Raw genomic sequence first — 18,671 nt, forward strand, 5'->3', positions numbered from 1 at the left:
CCGAGCAAGAACCTGCTTCTAGCAAGCCCAGCAGCCCTAGAAGCAACCATGGCACAATCACCTGCAGATCTGTCATCTTCCTCCAAAAGAGCCATCCTGGCCATGCAGCATCAGTTCTCTGCAGTGACCCTGGGTGACACAGGCAGCTCAGCTCAACCCAACCAGCACCAGCTTCAGCAGCTCAAGCCTACAAACGCAACTTAGAAGCCTTCACAAATCTCAGCTTGTGGGTGGTTTAGGTGGCAGCACCTCCAGCCAGCAGGATGTGCCACCACAGGCTCCCTCACTGTCATTCCCCTCTAGACACTGCAGCAACCCCAGGGGGAAAAAAAAAGTTCCCTTTCCTGCTCCAAGCACAGCAAACTGAAAGAAGCCAGGGGAAAAGTAACTGTTTGTAGAACTTCTGCTTCACCAGCCGAGCCACGCCTCTGCTGCACAGGGATGACTCAGTGCTCCTGGCAGGGTGACACTGCGGCCACAGCAAGGACAGCATCATGCCGTGCTGGGGCAGCACCCGAACCAGCCCTTGGACAGGGCAGACACCCCACCATGCCCTGGTACCTCCCCAGATGCAGGACAGTTGTGCTGGCTGCTTTTGCAGACAGCAGTGCCACGTCAAGGGGACAGCCCAGCGCACGCTGTCCCCAGCAGCATCTCCCTGACACCACAAAAGTGGCTCCAACTTGGCTTGTAGGGACAAGGGTGTGTCTTGCAGAGAAAAACAGCTCAGAAATCAAACCACAGGGGAAGCTCCAGAACAGGCAATTCCTAACGCAAGTGATCCATTTATAAATGATGGCCCACGAATCTGCTACAACAGGCAAGCTGAATTATTCACATTAGCAGGTTGCAGGCACATTCCAGGAAAGCTTGTTAGGGAGCAAACCGAGCTCTGTAGCCTTTCACGTCACCCGCCACAGCAGGCTCTTGCTCAGTGCAGCTGGGTTTGCTCCAGCCACTGGGAACAGCAGACCTGCAATCTCCACAGCTGCGAACAGTTAAATTGCACCTTGATTAGCAGCATTGTGGCACCTGGGGGTGCACAGGGAGGAAGGGGCACAGCCTCGGCACAAGCAGCATTGCTGCACGCCACAGGATGGCTCACCCATGCTGCCAGGCTCGTGGTTCACCCTGAAACCTAGCAGCGTCGCCCACGCTCCAGGTGCCAGCTACACAGCCAGGCCACAGCGAGCGGGGCCTGGCAGAGCCCTGCGCCCAGGGAAGATGCACCTTCCACCCAGAGCACATCCCCTGGGCTCTCAGGCACACTCTAGCACCTGAAGGAAAACTAACGTGATTTAACAAGTCTGAATGAGCCTTCCACCTGCTCCCCATCACAGCAGGAGGTCTACATTCACAAGCCCCACAGTTTCATGTCTTCCTTCAAGAAGGACGCAACAAACCCCACATTTAGCATGCGCCTTCAATGCAAAGCTGCAGTGTCTTTATTCTCCCTTCTTCCAAGGGCTTAAAGCACCCACGCTCTGCAGGAGACCAAGAAGCACAAAGCCTCCAGGACAACGGCTCTCCTGTCCACCTTCATCGCACCACTGCTCCAGGAGGAGCAATTCAGAAGCCCAAGGAAGCAAAAAGAGTTTAACTCAAGAGATCCAAATCCTGCATGGGCAGCTTGACATCCTTGTGACCCTCCTCACCAAAGAGGCACAGAGACGTGACAAGACCTGAGCAGTACCACACCATGCTCTTCCCTGCCCCACCTACACCTCAGGCAATTATCCAAGAAACACTAACACAAGCAGGCAACCAAAGGAAGCATGGTAGAGCTTCAGAGGTGTCGGCAGGAGAACAAGCAGAGACAAGGAGTAGAAGGAGCTGTACTTACCCCCGCAGCAAAGCCTAAGCTCCCATCTAGGATCCGCCTCTGCAATAAAACACAAAATACACCATTTACTCCCAGTAGAAGCAGCAGAGTCAACACCACCGTAAACCTCGCAGACGAGGGAAGGCAGCTGCACCGCTACCACACTGAGATATCTTTCTTCTTCCCATTTCTGTAACCCAAGTGATTTCTGTGCTTTGAGGCAAAAGCCGTGCTTTTCACACAGAGCAGCCCACCATCACCAAAAGCCTATAGTGCATCCTGGCTCCCTCAGCCCACTGGCAGTGCCCAGATTGGGCTCAACCCATCCAGTGCCCATGTCAAAGGATGCAGAAAGGTAAACCAGAAACTCTCCTGCCCAGTTGTACATGCTGCCCTGCATTTCCCCTCCCTGAACATTTTGATTCCTGTAATAACGAGCTGCTACAAACAAAGCCATTACTCTTCCAGTAGCCCAGCACATACCCTGCCCACCTCACTCCCAGTGCAGTTTTTCTTCATTAGCACATCATCCTCCCCCAGGAAGAAAACTAACGTGCTACTGCAAAGGGAATCTCACTTTGCAAAGAACTCCTGAATAAATCATCACAAGAGAGAGCCATAAATAATAAATCCATCCAGGCAATTTTGAACACAACAGCAAGGAGGGCCTCTAATTCTGAAATACAAGATGACTTAAAGAGCAGCACTTGGCTTGCTCTGAGCATGGGCTGACCCCAATCCTGCACTGGGGATGCAGCAGCAAAGCCAGGTTACAGGAGGAGAACCTGCTGTTCCAAACACAGAGCCCTGCCTGCAGCTCTGCCCCATCTCCCAAGTGCCGTGAGCTTGCTACAGCACATACCACAGCCTGGGTCAGGAATTTGATTTCCTTCTCCTCTTCTGTGTTGACAGACAGGATAGAAATGAGCTGGATTTTTTTCTCCTCCTGTCCCAGGACCAACATCCAGTCCCTCACACTTGGGACCAGGCAGCCAAACCCCACCACGAGCATAGCACAGCCCCCTGCCCCGCTTGCCTCCCAGGGACAGAGGAGTGATCCCAGCACCCACCTGCCCGCTGGAAAACACAAACACCAGCGCCGAGCCAGCAGCTGTCAGCCCCCAGGTGAGGAAGGTTCCCAGCACCGCCTGGATCACCGGCCCGTGCCCTGGGATCATGCTGACCTAGGAGAGATTAGTTGCATCAGGAGAAGTGTGTGGTATTTAAAGACAGAGAATACCCCCCACACACACACCCCTCCTCACCGAAGAGGTAAGTTAACCATCCTCCCTGCTGAGCCTGTCTAAGCTTCTCTTCCCCTCAAGTAGGGCTTTGCAATTTAATCCAAGCACAGAGAAGAGGGACCAAGGAGGGATGGGATGCTCCACACCCCATCCGGTGCACGACCCCATGCCGATTTGGGGCTCAGCCCCCCAAGCTGGCACCAGGGCAGAGCAGCTCCAGAGAAACACACACCGCTCAAACCTCACCGAGTGAGGAAACGCTCCATCCCACATCCCCGGGGCAGCTCCCAGGCACGTGCACCACATCCCACTTCTCGGTGCCGCTTACTTACGCCGAAAACCCCCGTTCCCGGCGCTGGAGGCGAGCGGCCTCACAGCACCCCGCTCCGCTCAGCTGCCGGGACCAGGCAGAAAGGGGAACCAGGCCCGGGGCTGGGCCACCGAAACAGGGCTCGGGGCTGTGCCCGGGGGGGGTGCCGAGGGCGGGGGGGGACGGACACCTGAGTCCACCCGGCCCCGAGCGACCCGGAGCCGCGCTGCGAGGGAACACACGCGTGTGTGCAACTACCGACACGTCAATAGGTATGTAAGTACATACATATTTATACGCTTATATGCGAATATATCAAAATACAGGTGTATTTAAACGTTTATAGGTAGATTATGAGAAATACACACACCGTTCCCTTCCCTCCCCCTGCCGGGCCCCCCCAGGCCCCCTGCCTTGCCCCCGGCCCGCTGCCCGGCCCTACGGGGTGGACGCTCGCGTCAGACCCCCTCGGCTGCCCGGCCCCGCCAAGAGGGAGCCCCCCTGCCACTAACCCGCGCCCCCGGGGGACCCCGGCCCCGCTCACCGCCCGGCGCTGCCCGCCGCGGCCCCGCCACCACTTCCTGGTGCCGCCGCACGTGTCGCCGCCGCCCCGCCTATCAACGCGGCCGCCGCCAATGGGAGCGCGGCGGGGGCGGGCCGCCCGCGGCTCTGCGGTTCGGGAGGGGGAGGTGCGGGGACAGTGAGGCGGGCGGGCGGCGCGGGCGGGCGCGGCAAGGCGCGGGGGGAGCTGTCACCGCCACTGCCACCCCCGGGCACGGCGCAGCCCCCAGCTGCAAGGTGACCCCCGGGCAGGCTTCCCGCTGGGCTGCTTAAAGGCAGCTCCTGGTCTTTGGATTGGGGTGCTTCCATGGCGTGCCTTCCTGCCACCTGGCAGCTTGGGAGCATGGCCGGCATGGTGAGCTGTGCTCGTCAGCCGCGCTCATTAACAACCAGAAGTTGCACCTTAATGATCAGTACGTGGCAGCCTGCAATACCTAACAGGACCAAACAACCACTGTCCATCCCCGTCACAGCCTTTGGAGCATGCATCCGGCATCACGGCATCCTCCCCCAGCCGTTAACATCCCCCCAGAGCATCATCACGGGCAGAAGCAGCTCTGGCACCGATTCCTGCCCCAGCAGCTCAGCCACCTTGGCAGGAGGGTGAGGGGCTTACCCCAATGGCCATGGAGCAGAGGGAGCCGGGCCAGCCTCAGGGCTCGCTGGTGTCTCCTGCTTGTGCCGCGCCAGAAGGTGCAGGAGGTGGCAGAACGTCACATCCAATTCTTTTGCAACATAACCCTTCTTTATCAGAGTGTTTATCTTTTAAAAGCCTTTGATCAACCTCCCCTGCCACAGCTGGGAAAGGTCAAGGCCACTTGAAACCTCCCTGATTTAGGATTTAATCAATCTCCCCCTGTAATTGCCTGCATCCTTCATTAGCTCCCATAACAAGGCAGATGCAGTGCAAGGTGCCAGCTGGGAGGGACGTGGGGACAGAACAAAAAGGCTCCCCCCACCACCCCAGGGGTCCCTGACCAGCCGTGATGGAGGGGCTGGCAGGGCTGGGGACAGCTGGTGAGCTGGCGGGGCTGGCCGTGGGGACAGTGCTGACACGGGAGCCAGCCTGGCAAGCTGCCATGGGCTGGGGGCGGCTGGCAGGGATGTCCCTGCCTGGGGATGTGTGGGCAGCCCTGGGCACAATGGGGACAGTCGTGATGGCAGTGAGACTCCGTGCAGAAGCATCAGCAAAATCAATCGCATCCACCCCCCTTCCCCAGTGTCATTTCTACGTGCAGGGACACCTCCATGTCACCTTTTCCAGGAAAACAGGGCACCAGCTGTTCCCCCTCCTGCCTGCCTGCACAGTCCTGCCTGTCCTGCACAGCTCAGCCCCACAAGGGACAGGGACAGGGTCCAGGCCAGCCCTGGCCCCACAGCAGGCGGACGAGCCTGCTGCACCCAGTGCAGGCAGGCAAAGGCAGCACTGGCGAGGGCTGGCAGCTCCTCTGTGGCCTCTGCCTGTGGCAGCACCAGGAAGGATGAGACCAGTGGTCAAAACCATAGGTTACCTAGGGCCCCTAAAATGCATTTTAAAAAACAAAAGGGGCACAAATTCTTATGCAATCTCTCTCACAAAGGTGTGTGAGATGCTGCAAGGGGCAGCAACGCAGTCCTGGCTCCAGGGAGTCCTGGGGCCACCAGGCAGCCAAGACATAAATCCCTCCTTTTGTTAGTTTGTTTGTTTGTTTTTTCAATAAAGCTCCTTAGTGATGCCTGGGGTAGCTGTAGCAGGCAGGCGATGCAGAGAGACACATCCCAGCACAGCGATGGCCCAGGGCACTGCAAGCTGAGGCAGGTTTGGAGAAGCCCCAGACACGCCTCCCGCGGGGCACAGCAAATGGGGTCCCTCTGCTCCCACCCCGTCTCCCCTTTGCACCAGCTTGGCTCATTGCTGGGCTCTTTCCCAACCCAAATCCACCCATGTCAAGCTGGGGCGGTGGACAGAGCCAGCCTGGACCTGTACCAAGGCACGGGCTGAGCCGAGGGAACGAGGACATCCAGAGACATCCCAGAGGACAGGGCAGGGGAGCAGCACAGCAGCACAGGCAGCGCCAAGCAGGGGTAACACCATCTCCATCCATCTCCATCCTACAAGCTAATGTCACCTATTAGTCACAGGGCACAAAGTGACAGCTTTATGCTTCTCTGCTGGCTTTCAGCTCGCTGTGAGAGACACGATGGACCCCGCGTAAGGCTGGGACCCGCTGCTGCTTTGAACAGGAGGGGATGCGAGTACCAGCGGATCTGCACATGCTGTAACTATCCCTGACATTTCAAGCTGGAGCAGGAAGCCTGACTGCCAGACACAGAGTACTGTTAAGTCCCGGTTTAATGCACACGACCCTCCAACAAGGCAGGCACAGCAGGGAGAAGCATGGGCAGGAGCAGAGATTTCGGTCCATGGTTGCCAAAGACTCATTAGCGTCAGGGGTTTAGCAATATGATTCACAGGGAACCTGTACAGCAGCTTTCACTGCAGCTCAGTCCCGGGTACCCTCGGCAGAGATCAATAAACTAATTACGGAGGCAAATAACAGCAGGGTGAGAATGGGAGAGGCGGGAGCGGGAGAAAGGAGCCGGCTGCAGGGAGGTCTGCGGGAGCAGGAGGCAGCCCCGGGAAAGGAGCCGAATGCGGATGGTGCAGGGCTCCCCTGGGAGAGCCTCTCACCCGCCAGGGCTGCAGAGAAACCTGCATCCCGCGGGGTCTGGATGCTGCAGGGATGCTACCGCCTGCCCTGGCTGCAGGTGAAGGCACCAGCACTTCTCCTTCCCCATCAATCACCGCTGCAGACACTGCCCGATTAAATCTGGCAGCAACCAGCCTGGTTCTGCCCTGCCTCAGGGGTGCAGGGAGACGGTCCAGGCCTGTTTGTCTGGCTAATTAGCAGAAAGCAAAGCCTCCCCCCATTCCCATTCCAGGCATCCCTGTCATTGAGCCAGGCAGCCTCCAGCCAGGCATCAGCAGAGCCACCAAAGCTGCTCATGGCTGCTGGGCTGGAGATGGGATGGGAAAGGGCAGGGAAAGGGCAGTGCCACCCAAAGCACCCATGGGAGAGGATACACCACAGTCACCCCTGCCTGCACTGGCCCTGGTCCTGCAGCCACGGGGGACAGCAGGGTCCCCCAAGGGCAGCGTGCTGGGGAGGAGCAGGCTGGGGCAAGGCTGCCCAAGGAGGCAGGAGCTGCTCAGGGCCGGCTCACCACTCTGCAAAAGCGACGGTGAGCTCCGGGGCTCCTCGGGCTGGCGCTGCACCCTGCGCGCTGCCAGTCGGGACGGTGATGGGGACAGTGACGGGGCCAGTGAGGCTGCGCAGCATCACTTTTCTCTCTTCAAAGGTCCTTCCCACCACGCCACGGGACACTGCAGCCAGGAAGCCAGAGGAAAGGAGATGAGAGGCCGCTTTAACCCCCAGGGACCTGTCCCCCAGCACAAACAGGGTCCAGAGCCACGACCTGTTTTTTTTGCTATCAGTCATTAACAGGTAACAGGAGAGACCAGCAGAAGGGCTGTGGGCAGGGATACTCCTGAGGACAGCAATGGACAAGGCTAAAACAGGCAGGACATGTGCAGGGACCCCATGGCACTGACTTGGGACCCAAAAGTGTGTGACCAGCCCCCTGCAGACTCATCTCTCCCACAGCAGTGTGGGGTGGTGGGTGCAGGTGAGCAGAATCCTGGGGGCGCAAGCTGCAGGGCGAGCTGTACTCAGGACCAAATCCTTCCCACTGACTGCTGGAGAACAGCAGCTGCCTCCCAGTTCCCCCAGTTCCCTTCTACCATCTCAGTGCAGACCAGAGAGTCCCACCAGTCCAACACAGCCTCCTTCATTCCCACAAAATACCGGAGATCTCCCTGCCTCCCCTTCATCTATCGGGGAGAAAGGCTGGATCACCCTACCCCTCTGTTGGCAAACAAACCCCAGCTCCTCACAACACTCATTTCCAGGACAGGGGTCGAAAGCACTGTTTTCCACGGGGAGTCTTGCAGAACAGCTGGGAATAGATGGCAGAAAACTTGGAAGGACTTTAAAAATCACTTTGTGGTCACGTAATCCCCATGTCCCTCTCCCATGGGTTATATCGGCCCTCGAAGCCGTGTGGGAAGAGGCCATGCATTTCTCCTATATCCAGCCCTGCCAGTAAATCGCTTTTCAGCAGAGTGGATGCTTCCCAGGCTAAAGGACAAAGAGGAGTTTATCTGCCAGCACCAAACCAGCTGCTGGGGTACAACAGCTCTCCAAACCAGGGACCACCCAGAGATACAGATCAGACTCTACACTAGGGTTTAATTCAACCCTATATCTAAGCAGAATAAATAAAATAAAAAAAAACCAAAAAACTATCTCCAATAGGCTTAAGTATGGCTTCCTGATTCAGCTAGCTGCTGCTGCACTCCTTACTGGATGTATATCAGCTCAGATCAGCCCTTTAATACACACTGGCCCATCATTTCATTAGTTTTGGGTTTTTTTTAATGAAGATCAGATCTGGTTTTAGCCAAGCAAGCTTGCTGGACAAGTTCACACAGCTCCCTGGCCCCTGCATCCAACACCAGCTTCCCACGGAGGCGAAAGCAAAGGGCAGAGGGCAGCTGGAGCCCTGACACTTGGCAGGCAGCTGGAGCAGCCCCACAGCCAGACAGAGGCACCCCAGGACCCCCCCTCACCGCTCCAGGCCCCCGGCACAGCGGGAAGTGCCACTGCAAGCCTGAGCTGAGGTGGTCTTGGTGCTGGGGCAAGGGGGTCTGTAGCACGCCAACCCCCCACACGCAAGGCTTGCTGACCGCAGGGGCTGTGTGCCAAGGGACCCAAGGGAGGCATGCGGCAGCGTCACCTATTCAGGGGAGACATTCAAGGAGGCAGCACTGGAAATGCGCACCGCAAGGTTTCATACTGTCCTTCCCGCTGCTGGCAACGGCTGCCCATGCGGCTTTGAGGTAAGGGCATGGTCAAGACATCCCTCCTGGGCACAGGAGCCAGCTGAGAGAGGATAAAACAATGAAAAGGTCACAAGTCATCAAAACGCTCTCTCCTATGCCACACTGGTGTGCTGCACTGCCTCCTCCCCACACCTCTGCCTGTGTTTCCAGCAGGCAGAGCACCGCGGTGGCCCTGGGGACACGTGCAGCCACCCTGCCCAGAGCAGCATCCCAGGGAGCTGCACAGGTGACACTCAATGGGACACCCCAACCCCAGCAAGCACCACCCCACAGAGATCTGATCCCCCACCCACATTAGCCAAACCATCTTGCTCCCTATCCTCCCTCTTCATGCACCTTTACTGGGATGTTAATTTCCACATCATCTATACCAGAGGAAGCTTTTTCCAGCATCCTAAAGATTTATGAGGCTGATAATGATTCTCACTCACGCTCCAGGACCTGGTGTCTTCAGATCCACCTTGGGAAGTGGATGGCTAAGTGCAAATGAGAACCTCCCAGCCTCTCTGGCTGCAATCAGCAGCCTCGCTCTGGGCTCTTTGTTCCAAGTCACTCCTAATTTCCTGCTTTCTATTGTCTCTTTGATAAGTGATGGGAAAGGGGGGGGAGAGGAATCGCTATTATTTAATTGCTTTCAAGATCTCAAACAAACCAGAGCAGAAGGTTATCTCCCCCAAACCTCTCTTTTTTGGTCTTCCTCCTCCAGCCATTGTTACTGGGTAACTGCAGAGGGAGGGGCTGTGGCAGTAGCCACCTGTATTGCACAAGTCCCCAGAGCCCCCAAAGCTGTGGGCAGGCACCGCATCACCACCCTGCCTCTCCCGGGCTGTGCCAAGCCAGCAAGGACCTGCCTTGCCTTGCCTCTGGTGGCAAGGTGCAAAATCCTGGTGCCAAGGTACCCCCAGCTTCCTGGGAGGCTTTGGGACTCTCAGACCCCTCTTGGGTTCTCCAGCGGGGTCACAGCATGGCCATTGCGCTGCCAGCACCTGCCCTGCTCCGCCCCGTGCCTCCCGTGGCCCTGGAGACATTAGGGGAAGCTGAGCCCTTTGCACCGTCACTGGAAGCAAAATGTTGCTTCTGCAGCAGGAGCCAAGCAGCAAGGTCAAGGTCATGCAAGGGAAAGGAGCCAAGGGGGGTGTGATCCGACGGGGTCTCTTCTGCTGGAAGTCCCATGGAGTCAGGCAGGTCCCACCACACTCTGGGGGGAACCAAGGTCCCTGCACCCACCCTGAGTCCCTGGTTTTGAACGCCCTTTGCCGTGCACCAACAGCCTCTGTGGGCAGGGGATGCTCCGCTCCCCGGCACAAAGCCTGGGCCACAGGGCCAGCTGGACCTCCAGGAGCAGCACCCAGCACCACAGGCTGCCCTGCCTGGCTCCCCTGCTGCGGGCAGGCAGGGCAAGGTGGGCAGTGCAGGTAGGGCAGTGTGGGCAGCGCAGTGTGGGCAGCGCGGGCAGGACGGGCAGGGTGGGCAGCGCGGGCAGGACTGTCTCCGCCCCGGCCCCCGGAGCCGCCCCGCGCGGGGCGGGGCGCAGCCGGTGCGCTGGGTCCAGCGGCGGAGCCGCGCCGGGGACGGCGGGTGCGCGGAGCCGAGCGGAGCGGTGCGGTGCGGAGCGGTGCGGTACGGAGCGGAGGGCGCTGCCGGCGCCTCCCGGTGCCCCCGGGCCGGGGCGGCGGCGGGAGCAGGTGAGCGGCGGGGCCGCGGCCGGGGCAGCACCGCTCCGGGGCCCGGCTGCAGCGGCGGGAGCGGGGCGGGATGGGCCGGGGGCTGCGCCCGCCCCGAGTTCATCGGCCACGGGAGCCGTCCGGGCTGGGGTCCCGGCCGGGGAGGAGGGGGCTGGCAGCCCGGCGGAGGGCGAGGCGAGGGGAAAGGCTTTTCCCCAGCGCGGTGCTTCGGGCACCAGTCGTGCCCAGGGGGGACTCGCCGGCTGGATTTTGAGAATCACGAGGACTCCGGTGTCGCCAGCGCCAGGCGAGCTGTGGTGTGTCCAGGACACGCTGCTCGGCACCGCAAGGGCTGCGGAGGGGAGACGAGGGAGGTGGTTTGGGGAAAGCCCCTCTGGGAAGCATCTCTCTCCCACGGAGCTTGCCAGGCAGGATGGGCAAATCCTCCCCAGGAATCCCTTCATTTCTATTCATTCCGTGATTTCTAGAATCTTCTCCTCTGTCCCCACAGCAAGGGAAGATGACATCTCCGCTGCTCTGAACCTGCAACGCTGAGGGACCAGCAGAGCCATGGAGCTGGAATACGAGCTGCCCAATGCCACCGCATTCTGGTTCTCCCCGGCTTCCCCCTTTGACAACTTCTCCGTGGAGGCACCCACCAACGGGTCACAGAATGCCACAGGCCAGCACTTTGACCTGACCAGCAATGCCATCCTCACCTTCATCTACTTCGTGGTTTGCATCATAGGGCTGTGTGGCAACACGCTGGTGATATATGTCATCCTTCGTTATGCCAAGATGAAGACCATCACCAATATCTACATCCTCAACCTGGCCATTGCAGATGAGCTGTTCATGCTCGGTCTGCCCTTCCTGGCCATGCAGGTCGCCCTGGTACACTGGCCCTTTGGCAAAGCCATCTGCAGAATTGTCATGACGGTGGATGGCATCAACCAGTTCACCAGTATCTTCTGCTTGACGGTTATGAGTGTTGACCGGTACCTGGCTGTCGTCCACCCCATTAAATCCGCCAAGTGGAGGCGGCCCAGGACAGCCAAAATGATCAACATGGCCGTTTGGGGTGTCTCCCTGGTGGTAATCATGCCCATCATGATTTATGCTGGAGTGCAGCATAATCACGGCAGGAGTAGCTGCACCATCATCTGGCCAGGAGAGTCAGGCGCCTGGTACACAGGCTTCATCATCTATGCCTTCATCCTGGGCTTCCTGGTGCCTCTCACTATTATCTGCCTTTGCTACTTGTTCATCATTATCAAAGTGAAGTCCTCAGGCATCCGCGTGGGTTCCTCCAAGAGGAAAAAATCTGAGAAGAAAGTTACCAGGATGGTCTCCATTGTGGTTGCCGTCTTCATCTTCTGCTGGCTCCCCTTCTACATCTTTAACGTCTCCTCGGTCTCTGTCCTGATCGTGCCCACACCCGTCCTCAAGGGCATGTTCGACTTTGTGGTGGTCCTCAGTTACGCCAACAGCTGTGCCAACCCCATCCTTTATGCCTTCTTGTCTGACAACTTCAAGAAGAGCTTTCAGAATGTCCTCTGCCTGGTGAAGGTCAGCGGCATGGATGAGGCGGACCGGAGCGACAGCAAGCAGGACAAATCCAGGCTCAATGAGACCACAGAAACCCAAAGGACCCTGCTCAATGGTGACCTGCAGACAAGCATCTGAGAGGGCAGCAGGGTTGTCCTTTGCTCTCCTCTCCCCACTTGCTCCCAGCTGCAGCAGGGTGGTGGCATGTATGGAGCCAGGGCAGGAGTGCCGGCTTAGGGGACGGCAGTGCACACACCGATGGGCGGCGGGGGTCCTCAGCTGGGCTCCTCCTGAGCTGCTGGCGGGTTGGCTTTCAAGTGCTGGGAAGGGTACAGTTCAAGAGGAGCTGCCTCGCCAGGGAGACAAAGACAACTCATAGCAACACAGTGCATTTCAACACCAAAGTGCCACTGTGGGACACAGGTACTGCTGGGTGGCTCTGCTGGCTTCCCCAGCTCGGGGATGGTTGGCTTTGTGTGCTTTGCCCCAGAATGGGTGCTTGCACATGGACACACACGCACAGCAAGGTGACCTCGGGAGGAGCTGAGGCCACAGGTGTGTGCCAACACGTGTGCCGCCATGGAGATGCACCGGTTTATAGCAAAGAGCTGGTGGAAGCTCCCTGGAGGGTCCAAGTGTGCTCCCACAGTCACTTTCCCAGAGGAGACAAGGATATTTGGGGCTGCATTTTGCCCAGCTTGTAAGTTACTCCATCACCTCCCCTGAAGCTTCCCTGCTGCTATTTGACTGCATCGTTTGCAACAACTGTGCTGCCTGGAGGTGGCACGCCAGCACAGAGGTGGCTGCCCTGCAGGAAGCAGCTCTGCCACCCTGGCAGCCCCTCTGGTCCTGCCGCACTCCTACCCTGCCTCCTCCAGCCCTCATCTCCCGCTGCATGAGAGCCCCTTCCCTCCCACCGTGACGTCACCTGCCTGCAGGTTTTCTTGTTGGATGGAGGATTTCCCCCTTTCCTTCCCCAGTAGCTGCTGCCCCTCCTGCCACTCGTGTCTCCTCATGGTCAGTCCCACACTGCGCCAGCAGCAGAGATCGCTGCTCTCCCTGACAAGCCGCGTCTGGGCGGGCTGAGCAGCCACGGCTCGATCGCCTGGCACCCGTCTCTGGTGGGAAATCCTTGGAAGCATTTAAACAGCAGCAGCGCATGGGGTTTGGAGCACCGTGGCATGGGCTGCGGCACATCCCGCTGCCAACAGCTCCTGCACCTGGGTGAGATCTGGGCTTGTCCTGTCCCGGCTATGGCTCCGAGGATCGCCGGGGCTGCTGGCCCCACGGCAGGGTGAGCAAGCATCGACTGGCCACCAGTGACGCCTGCCCTGCTCCTTCCAGGCAAGTCATGCTGGAAGAAGGGGTGATGGAGAGGATGGGGGACGGGAGGTGGGAGGTGCTGGGGACTTGGCCCCAACCCTTGTCTGAGCCAAGGGGACCAAGCAGAGCAGATCATAGTGCTTCCAGCACCAAGCCATGAGGCAGAGCAGGGCAGCACACATCCAGCCCCCCAGTTGCTCTTCTGCACCGCAGCACGGGAAAGGGGACGCACAGGACGCAGTCCACAGTGCGAGGGGTGGCAGGTCTGGGCCAGCATTCACTGCATTTAGCTGCTCAGGACTGTCCTGGGGACGGTCCACGTCCACCCTTTCCAGCTCAGCACGTAAACCCAGGGCTTGGGAGCCCTGACCGCCTGCTCCTGCCCCAGCAAAGCTGCCCTCCTCCGCCAGCACAGCCAGAGCACAATGGAAAGCCCAGGGGAGAGGGAGAAGTGCCGTCTTCTTGCCGGAGCACCCAGAGCAGTTTCTGTGCCAGAGGCCAGACTCTGTTCACAGGCTCTTGCTCCAGAGCTGAGCCGTGGGAACACAGTAGTTTAGGTGGAGAAAACAGCTGGGTCCCGCTCACCCTCCCCTTTCCCATCCCACCCGGGCATCCCCACACCAGCCCCACTGCCGGCAGACATGGAGCCTTCACCTTGTGCTACGAGCACTGCGGGAGGTGAGGATGAGCATTGTCCACAGGATGCCACCCACTTTGGGGTGCTGCCTTGCTCAGACATGTATTCCCAGTCAATGTTGCGAGAGCACCAGCTCTGGGAGAGGTTCTCCCATGGCTCTGCCCAGCCCCTTCAGCAGGTCCCTGCCTGGGCATCACACGTGGGGCTGTGCCACCCCAGCATCCCCCACCAGCCCCACAAAAGGGCTCAGTGCCAGGCTCAACACCTGCTCCCCAGCACAGCTCTGTTGGACACCAGCTCCGGCATGGCAGCAGGGGCACTGGGGACACAGCGTAGGGCTCTACAGGCTTTGCAGAGCATTGTCAGCATTGATTTGCTTTTAACTGTTTACTGCTCCTCCGAGGAACATGTGTCTGCATTCAAGTGCTCGGAGGCACCGCGTGGGCTCAGCGCCGAGCGGGCACCTGCCTGTCCCCTCGCTGCCTGCGCCGGGCTGGGCAGGCAGCTGCTCGCCAAGCGCATCCCCGCACCAGCTTCAGGGAGGGAAATGAAGCTGAACCCGGGCTCCGGGCGCGCAGCTGCCCTGGTGATGCAGTGGGAATTAAGACACGAGCAGCGTGTCACACCACAGTGAAACGCTGGGGGGTGGTGGCTGGGTGGGGTGCTGCTGGAGCCCCCTGTTAGGATAAGGCTTCCGTGTCATAGCTGCAGCGATGCGTCAGCTTTGGGTATTTCATATTTGGTGGGCGGTGAAGGCATGATTTGTGTGGCAAGCGTGGGAGGCGGTGGGGAGGGGGGGCTGTTGAGCCCCCTGCCCGTCATGGGAGCTGACGTTCACAGCCCCCAGCACTCACCTGCAGTGGGGCCAGACCCAGACCTGCCAGCAGCCGCCTTCACCCCAGTCCCATCCATGCAAGGCCTGCCACCAACACCCCGACTAATGGTGGGGGGAGATGCCAGCTCCTGGCTGCACACCCATGGGAGTCTCCAGCAGGAGCCCCCAGCCAAGAGCATCTTCTGTCTGTGCTGGTTTAAAGTTGAAAATGCAGCAAGCCTGGACTTTAAACTACGGCAAGCCTGGCTTTCTAGTGCTGGGAAGGGCCCATGACCAGCACTGCATGTGTCCAGGTCAGCTTTGTCCTGGCAACCCCCCCAGCAGTGACACCCCTGCCAGCTCAGGGCTGTGCAAGGGGACTGTGATCTGCAATACCCTGCTCCACCCTTTGCACCCAGGGGCTCTCTTGGCTGGAGGTAACAGGGCTGCAGGTGAGGAGCAAGGGGCACATGGGGCTGCCACCGACATCCCAAAGGCCACCAAGGTGGGATGCTGCAGGGCAGGAGCACAAGGCAGCTCCTGGGGGCTGCCAGGGCACCCCACAAGTGCCCTGCTACAGCTCACCCCGGGGGAAAGGGCAGGAGAGCAAAACGTGCCACCTTGGTGGAGCGAGCAGGGGAGGGAGCCTCAGCCACAGCCCAACGCTCACAGTAAAACCAGCAAAATAAAACCTTCTGCTGGTTCGTAGCTGACTAATAAACAGCAGCACCATTGCTGCTGCAAGTCACAAAGTTTTGCCTCCCAGCCACTTGATTTTAGTGGAAACTTGACCTCCTATTGCATCTGTTCTGAAAAGCTTCACAGGGCTGCTGGCAGCGTAACGAGGCATCTCTCCTGGTTATTGGAGAGTGAATAGGCTGATCCTGCAAGTGCTGGAGTGGCTCTGCTGCCACTTTACACACAGACTGTCCTCAGGCAGGCGAGATTAATTACAGGTCCTGCCTGCCTGGCTGGAGCAGCAGGAACAGATTTATCACAAATCGGAGGCGATGGGAAGCAGTGTCCCCCGTAGAGCTCCCCTGTACACCAGGAGCACAGACCTGGCCCCGTGCACCTCGGAGCAAGGCTGGGGCTGGTGGCTTTGCTGCAGAGTTGCATATGAGACGGCTCTGCCTCGGCTGGGGCTGTCTGTGGCACTGGGGCTGTCACCAGGGGTGTTTGCAGTGAGTTATTCTTGCAAGACTGCCAGTCCCAGCACCTGCGTGGCTCCCCAGCGCCTGTGAGAAACCAACTCCCCTTCCCCTCCCTGCCACTGGCTTCCCCCCAGTACAGGTGAGGAACCCCAGCGAAGCTCCACAGCTTTCCCGAGCCCCTGTGGGACTGACCTGCGTGGAGGCATCCTTGCTGTCCCTGCTTCCTAAGCCCTTGGGGGCCAGGGCACAAAGCCTGGCGCTGTGGCTGGGCTGAGCATCGCCCTGGGCACCCTTCCAACTGTGCCCACCTCAGACCGAGCCTGGCTCCTGGCACGGTGGTGGCCAGTGTCCCCCTGGTGCTCAATAGCCAAACCTCACTCTGATGGGCAGGGGGAGGCTGGGTTTGGACCTGGAGCCTTCCTGTTGCATCTCTACAGCTCTTCAGCACCAAAGCTGCCTTGGACTTCTTTAAAATAGTGATCTCCTAATGAGCCACACAACCACACTGTCATGTCTCTGGAGGGCTTCCTGACTTTCATCTCAATGGGAAGAGCCTTGTCTTTGTTGGAGACTCCACGGAGAAGTCCCTTCCCTCCCAGACCTGCGCAGATGCAGCCGGCCTCGCGGGCAGTCACGCAGCCTGCGGTCCCCAGCCAGCTCCGTGCCCTGCAACAAGAACTCCCAGGCCCCAGATCTGTGCTGCTGCATTAAAGCGGGGCTTGACTCACATCTCAGAGGGTTCTCTCAGCCATCACCATGAATGAGCCGATTTCAAACTGCTCTGGGAGAGGCTCCATCCCCTCTGCTGGGGCTGCACACCCTGAAAGCCCCCTCAAATCACCTGCAAGGCACGAGCAAAGGGCACAGCAGACCCCAAACTGGGATTCCTGCTACTAAGTCCGAAACAAGAGCTGCCACTTTCCAACCCAAGGACACCTCTGCCCTTCTCAGCCAGCCTCTGACCCCTAGCCTTGCACCCATGTCTCCTGCCAGATTTCAGCTCGCTCCCTGCCTGCTCCAGGACCTGGACTGCAAAAAGCCGGGGCAGGAGGACAGCCAAGCCACAGCTGAGGTTTGGGGGAACCTGCCTCAAGCTGTGTCCTGACCAGGAGATAACAAGAGGCGCAGAGTCTGGGCACCCCAACCATGCCACCCCATGCTGCGCAGCCAGGAGAAGGGAAGGGGTGGGTGATTGTACATATATGTATATACTGCACATGCCAGCAAAGGGGTTTGTTATACTGCAGAGACACTCTTTAGCCCCCGTTTTGCTGTGGCTGCTGGAGCAGCCCCTGCACGCAGGAGCAAGTCAGACCTAGCACCTCAGGGGTCCCTTGTCTCCCCCTCCCTGTGTGCTGTGGGGCTGGTGGCACCATGCACGATCCAGGAGGGATCGTTGAGGCCGCTCCCACATTGACAAGCAGCTTCTGCAGGGCAAGGGAAGGTGAGCTTTGGCTTCTACTAAACGCAAGAGCCCTTCCCTGTAGCAATCTGGGGGTCATCCCCTACAGCAGCACTGCACGGTGCTGCCCACCTCCTGTACATACACTTCTGCATCTATAGCTGTGCTCTGTATAGTGTGCGTGGGTCTGCTGTACGACACATTGTGACTGGAACGCTCCAGAGAGTGTTTCTCTGCTTTAAGTCTTGCTTTCCTCCGTAGCAATTGTTTTTCAGTGTCAGTGTGGAACTAAGCCTTCCCATGGCGAAAGCTCCCCACTGCCATGGCCTGTGCTGTGGGGAGGGAGATGTGGATGGGGTGGAATTAAAAGACTTTTCCTAGTTTCTGGCTCCGTGTGCGTGTCTCAGAGCTGGGTGGGAGCAGCAGGGTATAACCCAGGCTTGGACACCTTTCTGGGAGAAGAGACACCAACCCTGGAGTCCCACCAAGGGGCAACAAAGGAAGAACCAGTTCTTCCCCACATCCACCATGCCGTTGGTGAGCAATACACCAGGTTCTTCACCCACAGGGTGGTCTCCACTTCGGAGGGTCCATGCAGCAGGAGAGCTGCATTTGCCCAAAAAACCCACAAGATTGCTCCCTGGGCAGCACAAACGTGGGGCACTGAAGCACAGGCATGTCTGTGCCAGCGTCAGCCCCTCAGCTAGATGGGTCACAGATGAAGCATGACCGCAAATAGCTCCTCAAGTACAAAGGGTCACAGAAATTCAATCTGAACTGCTGGATGGGAGAAGCTTCTCTTCCCAAGGTGACAACAGTGACAACACCTCCAGGCTTTGGTTTTGGTGAGATCAAGGGCATGTAAAGTGCCGGAGGAGTAATCTGCTGGAGAAACCAGCAGCAGGAGGGGACACGCAGGCACGTGTTTTTGTGCTTAAAGAGGGGCATTACCAGAGAAACACCCTGATGTAAAGAAATAAGCTTAGCTATAAACTGAAAGTTTGGCTCTGACCAGTTGCACAGGCCAGCTTTGCCACGACGTTTCCATGCAAATAAACACTTTCACTCTGAAACACCTATGATCCCCCCCCCCCCCCCCCAATTTGCAATGTAAACAGAGTTTTGTGGAATTTGAATATAACCATTACCAAGAAAAACCCCAACAGCCTCTCCCCCAAAACCATGCGCTCTGGTTACACCAGCATGTCCCGTGGAGCTGGATGCGCTCGTGCCCCTGGGGGTCTGCCTCG

General features: G+C 58.6%; 2 protein-coding genes across 2 annotated transcripts in view; one reads left to right on the forward strand and one right to left on the reverse strand.

The window, feature by feature from the left end:
• SLC39A11 (solute carrier family 39 member 11) overlaps window positions 1–3,999 on the reverse strand; it is a 98,500-nt gene extending 94,501 nt beyond the window's left edge. Inside the window, exons 1-3 of the mRNA XM_055728651.1 lie at window positions 3,921–3,999; window positions 2,893–3,006; window positions 1,844–1,882 (exon numbers count right to left, since the gene is read on the reverse strand). Coding sequence (XP_055584626.1) covers window positions 1,844–1,882; window positions 2,893–3,000 — 147 coding nt within the window. The 5' untranslated portion in view covers window positions 3,001–3,006; window positions 3,921–3,999. The remainder of the gene's footprint in view (window positions 1–1,843; window positions 1,883–2,892; window positions 3,007–3,920) is intronic.
• Window positions 4,000–10,476: 6,477 nt separating this feature from the next.
• SSTR2 (somatostatin receptor 2) lies at window positions 10,477–17,785 on the forward strand. The gene is made up of 2 exons (XM_055700936.1): window positions 10,477–10,564; window positions 11,055–17,785. The coding sequence occupies exon 2, from the start codon at window positions 11,114–11,116 to the stop codon at window positions 12,227–12,229; it is 1,116 nt and encodes a 371-aa protein (XP_055556911.1). The 5' UTR covers window positions 10,477–10,564; window positions 11,055–11,113; the 3' UTR covers window positions 12,230–17,785.
• The last annotated feature ends 886 nt before the right edge of the window (window positions 17,786–18,671 follow it).

This window comes from Falco cherrug, chromosome 1 (genome assembly GCF_023634085.1).
Source record: "Falco cherrug isolate bFalChe1 chromosome 1, bFalChe1.pri, whole genome shotgun sequence".
NCBI classification, from domain to species: Eukaryota; Metazoa; Chordata; class Aves; order Falconiformes; family Falconidae; genus Falco; species Falco cherrug.